Source organism: Rattus norvegicus, chromosome X (assembly GCF_036323735.1).
Source record: "Rattus norvegicus strain BN/NHsdMcwi chromosome X, GRCr8, whole genome shotgun sequence".
NCBI classification, from domain to species: Eukaryota; Metazoa; Chordata; class Mammalia; order Rodentia; family Muridae; genus Rattus; species Rattus norvegicus.
This window is the reverse complement of record NC_086039.1, coordinates 40,912,876-40,925,867: the sequence shown is the minus strand read 5'-3', so window position 1 is coordinate 40,925,867 and position 12,992 is coordinate 40,912,876. Positions and strand designations below refer to the sequence as shown.

At 36.4% G+C, this 12,992-nt stretch overlaps 1 protein-coding gene across 6 annotated transcripts in view; it reads right to left on the bottom strand.

The window, feature by feature from the left end:
- The window catches only part of Cnksr2 (connector enhancer of kinase suppressor of Ras 2), a 248,888-nt gene that overhangs the window by 45,863 nt on the left and 190,033 nt on the right, over positions 1 to 12,992 (bottom strand). For all 6 annotated transcript variants that reach the window (XM_017602144.3, XM_063280272.1, XM_039100001.2 and 3 more), the window contains 4 exons: positions 6,376 to 6,424; positions 5,916 to 6,088; positions 3,040 to 3,113; positions 2,289 to 2,360 (listed from right to left, as the gene is read on the bottom strand). In XM_017602144.3, the coding sequence (XP_017457633.1) occupies positions 2,289 to 2,360; positions 3,040 to 3,113; positions 5,916 to 6,088; positions 6,376 to 6,424 (368 nt within the window). The remainder of the gene's footprint in view (positions 1 to 2,288; positions 2,361 to 3,039; positions 3,114 to 5,915; positions 6,089 to 6,375; positions 6,425 to 12,992) is intronic.

The following is a 12,992-nucleotide window of genomic DNA, read 5'->3' as shown; positions in this document are numbered from 1 at the left end:
ATGCTTATACCTAAACCACACAAAGACCCAACAAAGAAAGAGAACTTCAGACCAATTTACCAATTTCCCTTATGAATTTCAACACAAAAATACTCAATAAAATTCTCATAAACTGAATCCATGAACCCATCAAAATGATCATCTATCATGATCAAGTAGGCGTCATCCCAGGGATGAAGGGATGGTTCAATATATGGAAATCTATCAATGTAATCCACGTTATAAACAAACTCAAAGGAAAAAAATGAACATGATCATCTCACTAGATGCTGAGAAAGGGGCATATTTAATACCCCTTCATAGTAAAAAGTCTTGGAAAGATCAGGAATTCAACGTCCATACCTAAACATAGTAAAAGCAATATATAGCAAACCAATAGCTCACATTCAACTAAATGGAGCAAAACTTAAAGCAATCTAATGAAAATCAGGAACTAGACAAGGCTGCCCACTTTCTCCCTGCTTGTTCAATATATTAATTGAAATCCTAACCAGAACAATTAGACAACAAAAGAAGCTCAAAGGAATACAAATTGGAAAGGAAGAAGTCAAAATATCACTGCTTGCAGATGATATGACAGTATATTTAAGTGACCCCAAAAATTCCACCAGAGAATGACTAAACCTGATAAACAACTTCAGCAAAGTGGCTGGGTATAAAATTAACTCAAATAAATCAGTAGCCTCCCTCCACTTAAAGGATAAACAGGCTAAGAAAGATATTAGAGAAATGACAGCCTTATTCACAAATAATATAAAATACCTTGGAGTAACTCTAACTAAACAAGTGAAAGATCTGTATGAGAAGAACTTCAAGTCCCTGAAGAAATAAACTGAAGGTCTCAAAAGTTGGAAAAATCTCCCATGCTCATGTATTGGCAGGATTAATATAGTAAAAATGGCCATCTTGCTGAAAGCAATCTTCCGTTTCAATGTAATCCCCATCAAAATTCCCACTCAATTCTTCATAGAGTTAGAAAGACAAGGGACAAAGAGTGAAACAGAGACTGAAGGAAAGGCAATCCAGAGAATGTCCCACCTAGGGATCCATCTCATCTGCAGATACCACACTCAGACACTATTGCTGATGCCAAGAAGCGCATGCTGACAGTAGCCTGATATAGCTGTCTCCTGAGAGGCTCAGCCAGAGCGTGACAAATACAGAGGTGGATGCTCACAGCCAACCACTGAACTGAGAACCGGTTACTCAGTGGATTTGTTAGAGAAAGCGCTGAATGAGCTGAAGGGGTTTGCAACCCCATAGGAAGAACAACATCAACCAACCAGAACCCCCAGATCTTCCAGAGACTAAACCACCAATCAAAAAATATACATGGGCAGACTCATGGCTCCAGCTGCATATGCAGCAAAGGAAGACCTTGTTAGGCTTCAATGGAAGGGGTGGAGGGCTTGGTCCTGTGGAGGCTCAATTCCCTAGAGGAATGCTAGGTTGTTGAGATGGGATTGGGAGGGTGGTTGGGTAGGTGGAAGAGCACACTCACAGAAGCGGGGGGAGAGGAATGCGATAGGCAGTTTGAGGAGGAAAAACAGGGTAGGGGGAAAACATTTGAAATGTAAATAAATAAAATAACCAATAAAAATTCAATTTCTATTTTATTAAACAGAGATATTGAAATTCAAGGAAAGAAAGAAAGCTAACTGAATGGCTGAGACCTAAATGTGACCCAAGATAGTATTTGAAGAGGAAAATATGTGTACGTTTTCATTTAGCCACCAAACAATTACAGAGCCATCAGATCAGGTGGCTATATACTCTTGTCTTCTTATAGATGAAAGGTAACAGGAAGAATTATTACATTTCCTAGTCACAAATTATTGACATGGATACCCTATCAAATATACTTAGTTCTTGAATAAACCAGGTTTTGCATACCCTTTTTGGCATCTAGAAATACATGTTAAGACATATTTCTAAAATTTAACATGTAAAAAATCTTTTTCTCTGGTACTATTTTAAATTTTTATGGGTTATGATACTTTCAATGTAAAACTGACAGTCAAAAGGTTGACTGCCAACTCTTGTTCAAAATGAACATTTTAAAAAATGTTATTCATATATAAATTGTATTGTGTATAGATGAAATTTAAAACACATATTAAGCTAATATCACTTTTAAAAATTGGGGATGATCACCTGGATTATATAGTTGGACTATTCAACTTTATTAAAGTAATGCAGAATCTACAATAAGATTCCATAAAGATTGGCAGCGTGAATTTTCAGCCTGATTCACTAATTCATTCACTTGAGATGTAAATAGCACTTACCTGTTCATGTCATCGAGATGCTCAGCAGCGAAATAAAAGCTTTTGATTTTAGGATGGCAGGCCTTGAATGCACTGTGAAACCAATAAGTTACATTTAGGTTTCTGCAAATTGGAAAACAAACTTTTCAAAAATTTTATTCAAATTGGGAGAGGGGAAAGAATGGGATCAAAATATGTTGTAGGAAAAAAATTTCTAATTTTTAGCCAGGTTCAGTGGCACACACGTTAAGCCTACCACTTGAGGGGCAGAGGCAGGGACATGAATCTCTGTGTTTAAGGTAAGTTGCAGGACAGCCACAGCTTGATACTGAGACCTTGTCTTTTGTTTTGGTTATCCCAAAGACATTCTATGGTGTTTATTTATTATTAACGCCATCATCATCACTTGTATGTATGTGTGTGCACACACCGGAGGAATAGAAATTGGGAGTTGGGAGGTGATCTTCGCTATCCACGGACAGTAGGATTGAATTCAGGCTATCAGGCTTGCATGTAAGGTGCCTTATCTTCTTGCCTCAAACTAAGTTGTATGGGTAAAATTGCTACAATGACTAACCTAAGTTCATGTACGTAATTCATCTATCACAATGACAGAAATCAGTAAAATTCCATGTTCTATCCTCAAAACTAACTTTCTCACAATGCCAGTTTGAAAGCATCACATAAACAACCTACAACTTAAAATCTAGAAAATTACAAAATAAATTATCCACACACAATCCCCCTCCATTCCCCATTAAAAATAACTTACTATTTCTTGCGGCATTCACTGGCTCTATCGATTTTAAATTCAGGCAGACTGATGAATCCCTCTGCTTTTTCATCCTAAAGAAACAAATTTTCTGTTTACTCTCTCACACCAAAGAGGTCGGATGCTATATTATTCTGTGCAAGTATGAATTAGATATTTCTAGTGATAAATGTTCTGCTCATTTATTTTGTAATTCTACTTATGTTCCATAAATTCCATGTATACACAAAGCAAAGGAATATTTTGAGAACTTATAATTTTTAAAAATTAAAAAATTATATTAAAATGAAATAGAAAATATTTTGCAAATTAAAACATATTTTATAAAAATTTCGTGGCCTTTGGAAGTAATTCAGTAGTAGAATACTCATTTGTGCAGGTTGTATTAAGGTCTGCATTAGAATGTAAACAACAACAGCAACAATAACAACAACAAATACCAGAACCAAAAATAAGTTTTACCAAGTTTAACATGATTTGCTGGCTAAACTTTCAGTTACTCTGTCCCTTGCCTTGTTTATGACAAAGTTTCATAGACTTTTACCATTCCAAACTTTTTTTTGATCTGCTAAGCTAGCCCATAACTCCTTATATAGCAAATTTAAATAAGATTAATCCCTCTCTGCTGTATATGTTTTGGGGGACTTGCTGGTGTATGCTTCTGGTTGGTGGCTCAGTGTCTGAGGAGAATAGACACACAGAGCCCTCAAGAGGCTTGTGGTCCCAGGGAGTGGAAAGGTTTGGCGAGGTGGGCTTGGGAGACGGTAGGGGGAGGAGATGTGGGATGAGGAACAGTCAGAAAGTAGACCAGGAGGTGAGTAATGACTAGACCGTAAAAAAAGATTGAAAAATAATAATTAATAAAACCACAATATATATTTACTTAATACCTTTTTACTTTATTTTTAGTCAGACCAGAATAAAAACAAAAAAGACAATGGAAAAAAGATTACTCCCCTTCCCATTATTTTGAAGGAAAATATTGCTCTCTCTCTCTCTCTCTCTCTCTGTATGCATGCATGCATGTATATATGTATGTATTTTGTGCATCTGTGCTATTTCTATTGTTTTTTTTTTTTGTTTTTTTTTTTTTTTTTTTGTTCTTTTTTTCGGAGCTGGGGACCGAACCCAGGGCCTTGCGCTTCCTAGGGCCTTGCGCTTCCTAGGCAAGCGCTCTACCACTGAGCTAAATCCCCAACCCCTGCTATTTCTATTGTTAACGAGCTATACAAACTTAGAATTCTGAGCTTTGATAGCAACTGAATTTGTATGAAAAAGCAGCCCCGCACTTTTGCCTTTAAATATTTTTCCAATCTCAAGTTCCATTCTAAAGTCTATCTTGTGGTACTTTTGTCATCCTTAATTTAAATCTAAAATATTTATGGAGCATTATCTTTTTGTAATGATGTAACATGAAATACTGTATTTCCTCTAAAATAACAAGAAGGATTTCCTGGAAATATGTACTACAAAATTATTCATTTATATTGTACTAACAGTAATAACAACTTGCCAAAGACTGAAATATAGGCACTATTTAATAAAATAGATAACAGATTTTCATCTCTTATAGTTTGAAAGCCAGAATAGAATTTAGTATACATAGACAAATCTATAATTGAATCACAATAAAGAAAAACAGAGATTCTGCATCTTGATACTTCATGATTAGCACATAAAATTTTAGTATACCTATCAAATAAAAATGTTTTTGTATTTGGTTACAGTAACTAGACAGGATATACTTAGTGAAACTGATTTTATTTTATGTAACTATATGACTGCCACAAAAATCAAATCAAAATATTTTCACATAAGTATATAGAAAATTATTAATTTAAGATCTTCTAAATAAGTCTTCAATTAATGGACACTGAACACTAGGCATTTTGTAAGACATTGTTCTAAGTTGTGTTACAGTCACTGATTCATCTCGAAGAAAGCTTAGTGAGAGATGCATCATTACTTTCATTTTGAAGAGGAAGCTATAAGCACAGTCACTCAAGTAGTATAATCCCTGAGTTTACTCTGTACTCATCATATAAGATGGCAACATCATAGCTTAGGGAACATGATTCTCTACATACTGTGTTACAATCAGAGGCCTAATAGTGACAGTAACCTTCAGCAATTACTCTTCAAGTGAAACTTAATTAATGTCTTAGGATATTATTTGTATAAAATCTACAAACCGATAACCAATCATTCATATATATATATATATGTATATATGAGCTAGAAGCCAAGATTATTGTTTAAGAAGTCTAATAAAATGAAGTAATAGGTATAACAAACAAGTCAAAGCAGTGCCAAGGGGAAAAAAACCAGTGAATCAATCAATTACACATTGGCACATTTGCTGAGACATGATTTTCATTGCGATGATTAGTCTAGATGTAAATATGTTGTACCAAAAACATAAAAATCACAGACAAGTCATTAGAACAATTAAAATACATTACACAAGACCCTCCTCTCAAGTTGGCCAAAAGTAATGGATACTTATAATTTTAAAAATTGGCTACTAGTTACTTTTTTCTCCAGGAGAAACTAAAATAAATAGAAATAATACTGAATTACTTCAATTGCTAGGTTGTCCCCTTCTTCAAAACAGAAATTGAAAATCCATATGAAACTTTGAGTAAGTGGTTGTAAAAATCTATATGCTTTCAGTTAAGGTACTACATTAGTTGCTCGGTACTTTTAGAAAGAGAACTATATTTTAAGTGTGCCTCAGATATGTTGCTACATTAGAAAAATGGGAACTCTTAAGCTAGATTTTGCATTGGCATGAGGGTGATATGATTTAAAACCAAGTGGCTCAACTGTTGAGAATTTTGCTAGAGATGGTGAGAGTACCAATTGCCCTGTCTTACCTCTTCATTAATATACCAGTACAAGGATGCATCCTTTAGGACAAACCAGTACTTCTTCCATTTCTGTGAAAAATAGCTCTTTGCATCTTTCTTTTTCCAAAGCCATCCTTCACAGTCACCACGGCCAAGATCCTTGCAAGAAATTCTTCTTTTGCTCTTGCCTGCTATAGCTCCTAAAGAGAGCAAGTGGTAATACTTTATACATTTTGGAAAACACATAAAATAAATTAATCTGTACATCCTAAAAGCAAGCCAGATACTTATTATTCATAAAATTATCATTTCCACATATGTAATCCTCATCTCAAGGCCTTTTGAGACCATCTGTTATCAAAAATATCTGCATGGTAAATGAACTAAAACCACATTGCCTTCAAGACAATGGGAGGATTAATGAAATGTGCTAGGGAACATCACTGTACAAAAGGAGCAGGTTAACAGGTTTATTTTCTTTTATTACCTTTGTTTTTCTTCTTTGATTTGTGCTGCAGAGAGGACTGCTGAAATGTCTGAAATTAAAGACAGGAAAGGTTAATATGTGTAGAGTGTGATACAGAGAACTCTTAGGGCTACACTGATGACTCTAAGTCCAGGTTAGAGAAGTAACTTTCCCCTTTAATATTTCAACATAAATTAATGTAACCACATTACTTTCCCAACTCCTTTGAAACAGGAGAGGGTCTAACCCTGTTCTAATTTTCTGGCAGATTCTAGGATAAGACTCATTGTGAAACTAAGTGTTCTTAGTCCCCTACACACACAACTGTTCCCTTTGAGAGACTGTCTATTGTGCTTTCTAATACAAGATCTGGTCTGATTCTCACACAATCTGATGAACTATGAGGCAAATATTTCTTTCGTGTTTCTGTCTGCATTACGCATCTAAATAAATAAGTACTTGGATCAATATCACAATGTCACACCTACTTATACCGACTAATCCTCATGTCAATGGTATCAGCAGCACGGCGCATCTCTTCTTCTGAACATATGAACCTTCCCAGTCAACTGCTAACCCCTACAACTATTTTTGGTACCTTGAACACGTTCCATCCATAGCCTCCAGTGTCGAATACCACAGTTTTATCTATGAAAAAATATTGTCATCTAAATCATGGACCATACCACCCAATTCTATTTCTATTTCTGTCCTACCTAGTTTCCATGGGATATCATTATAATTGTTCCTTTGCATTATTCACGGTATCTCTAAGTATTTAAAAGTTTGATATGTCTTGAGAAAAAGCCAGAGCTGTAGTGACACACCTAACTTTCAAATAATGATTATAAATCACTTTTCCTACTCAGACAATATATTCATATTTTGGATAATTGTTCACTAGCATAATAAGATTAATTATGAATAGCTAACCAAGAGAGATTAGAGATTGCATGTGAGGTTTCAAGTCACAGACCAGACTTTGAAGCAAACCTTCTTTGGAGTAACAGATTTTTCTTTTTCTACACAAACATGTAATGGTTAAATGGATTTTGTTTATATAAAATTTTCTGATTTAGTTGTAGAATTAATTCATATATACTATTAAATATAATTCCCCCTAAAATACTGTGTTTATATAAATCTTTTTGTTCTGTGTATGAGTTATAAACATCTAACACATATAAAGACAACAGTAAGATTAATCTCCTGACAGTGTAATCTAGAAATAATAATCCCCCAAGTTTCATACTACCATAAATATCTCTTTTTATATTCATATATATATAAACACACATAGATGTGGACACATATATATATGTTTATTACATATACATACACATATATATATTATAGAAATCATGGCTATAGAAATTCACAATTAGTTGTTGAGAGAATAAAAGAAAATTTATTATGCTGTACGGGTAATTCTGGCTAGTGTTTAAGTATACTTAATTTCCACATAATTATTTTACATATATTGTTTGCCATGAAATTACTTATGTAGCTTCTTCCTTTTGTGTTTCATCAAGTAATTATTATAGTTTTGTAGTTCATTACTTTGAAATATGACAAAGATGGGAGATGCCTTTTTTTCAGATGCTATCTACATTATTAACAGCTTGTAAGAATTGGGTTATTTAATGTGTTACATCTTTTACACTTACTTGTTTAGTTTATTATGGTGCTAGAGATCAGACAAAGAGTTCTATCACTAGTCCTAGGTGGAGACATAACACACCAATCTCTTCCACAGATTATGTAATTTCAGCCCCCTCCTTTTCCCATACCCAATACAGTTATCTAGAGATTTTTGCTGCTAAGTACGCCCAATTGTCTGAAATACAATTTAAAGCTAACATTTTTTTTTTCAGAGCTGGGGACCAAACCCGGGGCCTTGCGCTTGCTAGGCAAGCGCTCTACCACTGAGCTAAATCCCCAACCCCAAAGCTAACATTTTTTCTATCTCTTTCTATTACTTCTTCAGATATTAACTAAAATCCCAACCATGTCCATACTAATACTAGACATCTTTTTTTTTTTACCCTGGAGACCTCCATGTAGCTTTGTGCAGACCTCTATTCCTGAAGCTGCCTACTTTGTCTTTCTCTGATTTAATAACCTTCAAGCTTCCTTCTGAGTCATGTTTAGACATTTTCTGAGACTTTCCAGAAGTCTCATGGCAAATGAGAACAAAATAATACAAATCTTGTAGTCAAAATTTCCCCAGCCTTAGATTCTAAAATTAACATTCAAAAGCAACATACTCAAATAATCAAAAAGTAAACTAGTAAAATATTTAAGATAAACCTGCCATAGGTAAAGCCCAGTAAAACCAGTTCCCCTTTGTCTCAAATTCAAAGTATATGTAAAAGCTTGCATTTTAGTTAGCTCTAGAAAACAGTCAGGGAACTATTTGTTCTTACTAAGAACAAATCACATACACATTCCTATACATTTTAAATAGGTCAGCCAATCCTAACACTTACTAGCACACAAAGAAGTAGAAAAGGAACTACAAGAATAAAATGTCCAGAAATTTCTTTCTTTGCTAATTTCAGAAGTTCCAGGGGCAGATTGGAGTTTTTGCCTCACTGCTGAATTAGAGACAATTCTAGGTTTATAAAAGACTAGTCAGCTACAGCCGTTTCTACTGTGTACCAAAGTAGTAAAGAATATTTTTATGGTTACATAACTCATGGTTACATTGTTTATCTTAAATAATTCAACAGAAACCAATGATTCAATAAGAGTACCAAAGTTGGGTGAGAGAGAGACCCAACCGCCTGGTCAGGTGGGCACTCCTGAGGCTGCAGAGCGGAAGAGACCACCAACACTGCTCACCCCTGCCCACATCCCTGGCCCAAGAGGAAACTGTATAAGGCCTCTGGGCTCCCGTGGGGGAGGGCCCAGGAGCGGCAGGACCCCTGCCAGAGACACCGCCGGACCCTGAAGGAAACAGACCGGATAAACAGTTCTCTGCACCCAAATCCCGTGGGAGGGAGAGCTAAACCTTCAGAGAGGCAGACAAGCCTGGGAAACCAGAAGAGACTGCTCCCTGCACACACATCTCGGACGCCAGAGGAAAAAGCCAAAGACCATCTGGAACCCTGGTGCACTGAAGCTCCCGGAAGGGGCGGCACAGGTCTTCCTGGTTGCTGCCGCTGCAGAGAGCCCCTGGACAGCACCCCACGAGCAAACCTGAGCCTCGGGACCACAGGTAAGACAAAATTTTCTGCTGCAAGAAAGCTGCCTGGTGAACTCAAGACACAGGCCCACAGGAACAGCTGAAGACCTGTAGAGAGGAAAAACTACACGCCCGAAAGCAGAACACTCTGTCCCCATAACTGACTGAAAGAGAGGAAAACAGGTCTACAGCACTCCTGACACACAGGCTTATAGGACAGTCTAGCCACTGTCAGAAATAGCAGAACAAAGTAACACTAGAGATAATCTGATGGCGAGAGGCAAGCGCAGGAACCCAAGCAACAGAAACCAAGACTACATGCCATCATCGGAGCCCAATTCTCCCACCAAAACAAACATGGAATATCCAAACACACCAGAAAAGCAAGATCTAGTTTCAAAATCATATTTGACCATGATGCTGGAGGACTTCAGGAAAGACCTGAACACACTTAGGGAAGCACAGGAAAACATTAATAAACAAGTAAAAGCCTACAGAGAGGAATCGCAAAAATCCCTGAAAGAATTCCAGGAAAACACAATCAAACAGTTGAAGGAATTAAAAATGGAAATAGAAGCAATCAAGAAAGAACACATGGAAACAACCCTGGATATAGAAAACCAAAAGAAGAGACAAGGAGCTGTAGATACAAGCTTCACCAACAGAATACAAGAGATGGAAGAGAGAATCTCAGGAGCAGAAGATTCCATAGAAATCATTGACTCAACTGTCAAAGATAATGTAAAGCGGAAAAAGCTACTGGTCCAAAACATACAGGAAATCCAGGACTCAATGAGAAGATCAAACCTAAGGATAATAGGTATAGAAGAGAGTGAAGACTCCCAGCTCAAAGGACCAGTAAATATCTTCAACAAAATCATAGAAGAAAACTTCCCTAACCTAAAAAAAGAGATACCCATAGACATACAGGAAGCCTACAGAACTCCAAATAGATTGGACCAGAAAAGAAACACCTCCCGTCACATAATTGTCAAAACACCAAACGCACAAAATAAAGAAAGAATATTAAAAGCAGTAAGGGAAAAAGGTCAAGTAACATATAAAGGGAGACCTATCAGAATCACACCAGACTTCTCGCCAGAAACTATGAAGGCCAGAAGATCCTGGACTGATGTTATACAGACCCTAAGAGAACACAAATGCCAGCCCAGATTACTGTATCCAGCAAAACTCTCAATTAACATTGATGGAGAAACCAAGATATTCCATGACAAAACCAAATTTACACAATATCTTTCTACAAATCCAGCACTACAAAGGATAATAAATGGTAAAGCCCAACATAAGGAGGCAAGCTATACCCTAGAAGAAGCAAGAAACTAATCGTCTTGGCAACAAAACAAAGAGAATGAAAGCACACGAACATAACCTCACATCAAATATGAATATAACGGGAAGCAATAATCACTATTCCTTAATATCTCTCAATATCAATGGCCTCAACTCCCCAATAAAAAGACATAGATTAACAAACTGGATACGCAACGAGGACCCTGCATTCTGCTGCCTACAGGAAACACACCTCAGAGACAAAGACAGACACTACCTCAGAGTGAAAGGCTGGAAAACAACTTTCCAAGCAAATGGTCAGAAGAAGCAAGCTGGAGTAGCCATTCTAATATCAAATAAAATCAATTTCCAACTAAAAGTCATCAAAAAAGATAAGGAAGGACACTTCATATTCATCAAAGGAAAAATCAACCAAGATGAACTCTCAATCCTAAATATCTATGCCCCAAATACAAGGGCACCTACATATGTAAAAGAAACCTTACTAAAGCTCAAAACACACATTGCACCTCACACAATAATAGTGGGAGATTTCAACACCCCACTCTCATCAATGGACAGATCATGGAAACAGAAATTAAACAGTGATGTAGACAGACTAAGAGAAGTCATGAGCCAAATGGACTTAACGGATATTTATAGAACATTCTATCCTAAAGCAAAAGGATATACCTTCTTCTCAGCTCCTCATGGTACTTTCTCCAAAATTGACCATATAATTGGTCAAAAAACGGGCCTCAACAGGTACAGAAAGATAGAAATAATCCCATGCGTGCTATCGGACCACCACGGCCTAAAACTGGTCTTCAATAACAATAAGGGAAGAATGCCCACATATACGTGGAAATTGAACAATGCTCTACTCAATGATAACCTGGTCATGGAAGAAATAAAGAAAGAAATTAAAAACTTTTTAGAATTTAATGAAAATGAAGATACAACATACCCAAACTTATGGGACACAATGAAAGCTGTGCTAAGAGGAAAACTCATAGCGCTGAGTGCCTGCAGAAAGAAACAGGAAAGAGCATATGTCAGCAGCTTGACAGCACACCTAAAACCTCTAGAACAAAAAGAAGCAAATACACCCAGGAGGAGTAGAAGGCAGGAAATAATCAAACTCAGAGCTGAAATCAACCAAGTAGAAACAAAAAGGACCATAGAAAGAATCAACAGAACCAAAAGTTGGTTCTTTGAGAAAATCAACAAGATAGATAAACCCTTAGCCAGACTAACGAGAGGACACAGAGAGTGCGTCCAAATTAACAAAATCAGAAATGAAAAGGGAGACATAACTACAGATTCGGAGGAAATTCAAAAAATCATCAGATCTTACTATAAAAACCTATATTCAACAAAACTTGAAAATCTAAAGGAAATGGACAATTTCCTAGACAGATACCAGGTATCGAAGTTAAATCAGGAACAGATAAACCAGTTAAACAACCCCATAACTCGTAAGGAAATAGAAGCAGTCATTAAAGGTCTCCCAACCAAAAAGAGCCCAGGTCCAGACGGGTTTAGTGCAGAATTCTATCAAACCTTCATAGAAGACCTCATACCAATATTATCCAAACTATTCCACAAAATTGAAACAGATGGAGCACTACCGAATTCCTTCTACGAAGCCACAATTACTCTTATACCTAAACCACACAAAGACACAACAAAGAAAGAGAACTTCAGACCAATTTCCCTTATGAATATCGACGCAAAAATACTCAATAAAATTCTGGCAAACCGAATTCAAGAGCACATCAAAACAATCATCCACCATGATCAAGTAGGCTTCATCCCAGGCATGCAGGGATGGTTTAATATACGGAAAACCATCAACGTGATCCATTATATAAACAAATTGAAAGAACAAAACCACATGATCATTTCATTAGATGCTGAGAAAGCATTTGACAAAATTCAACACCCCTTCATGATAAAAGTCCTGGAAAGAATAGGAATTCAAGGCCCATACCTAAACATAGTAAAAGGCATATACAGCAAACCAGTTGCTAACATTAAACTAAATGGAGAGAAACTTGAAGCAATCCCACTAAAATCAGGGACTAGACAAGGCTGCCCACTCTCTCCCTACTTATTCAATATAGTTCTTGAAGTTCTAGCCAGAGCAATCAGACAACAA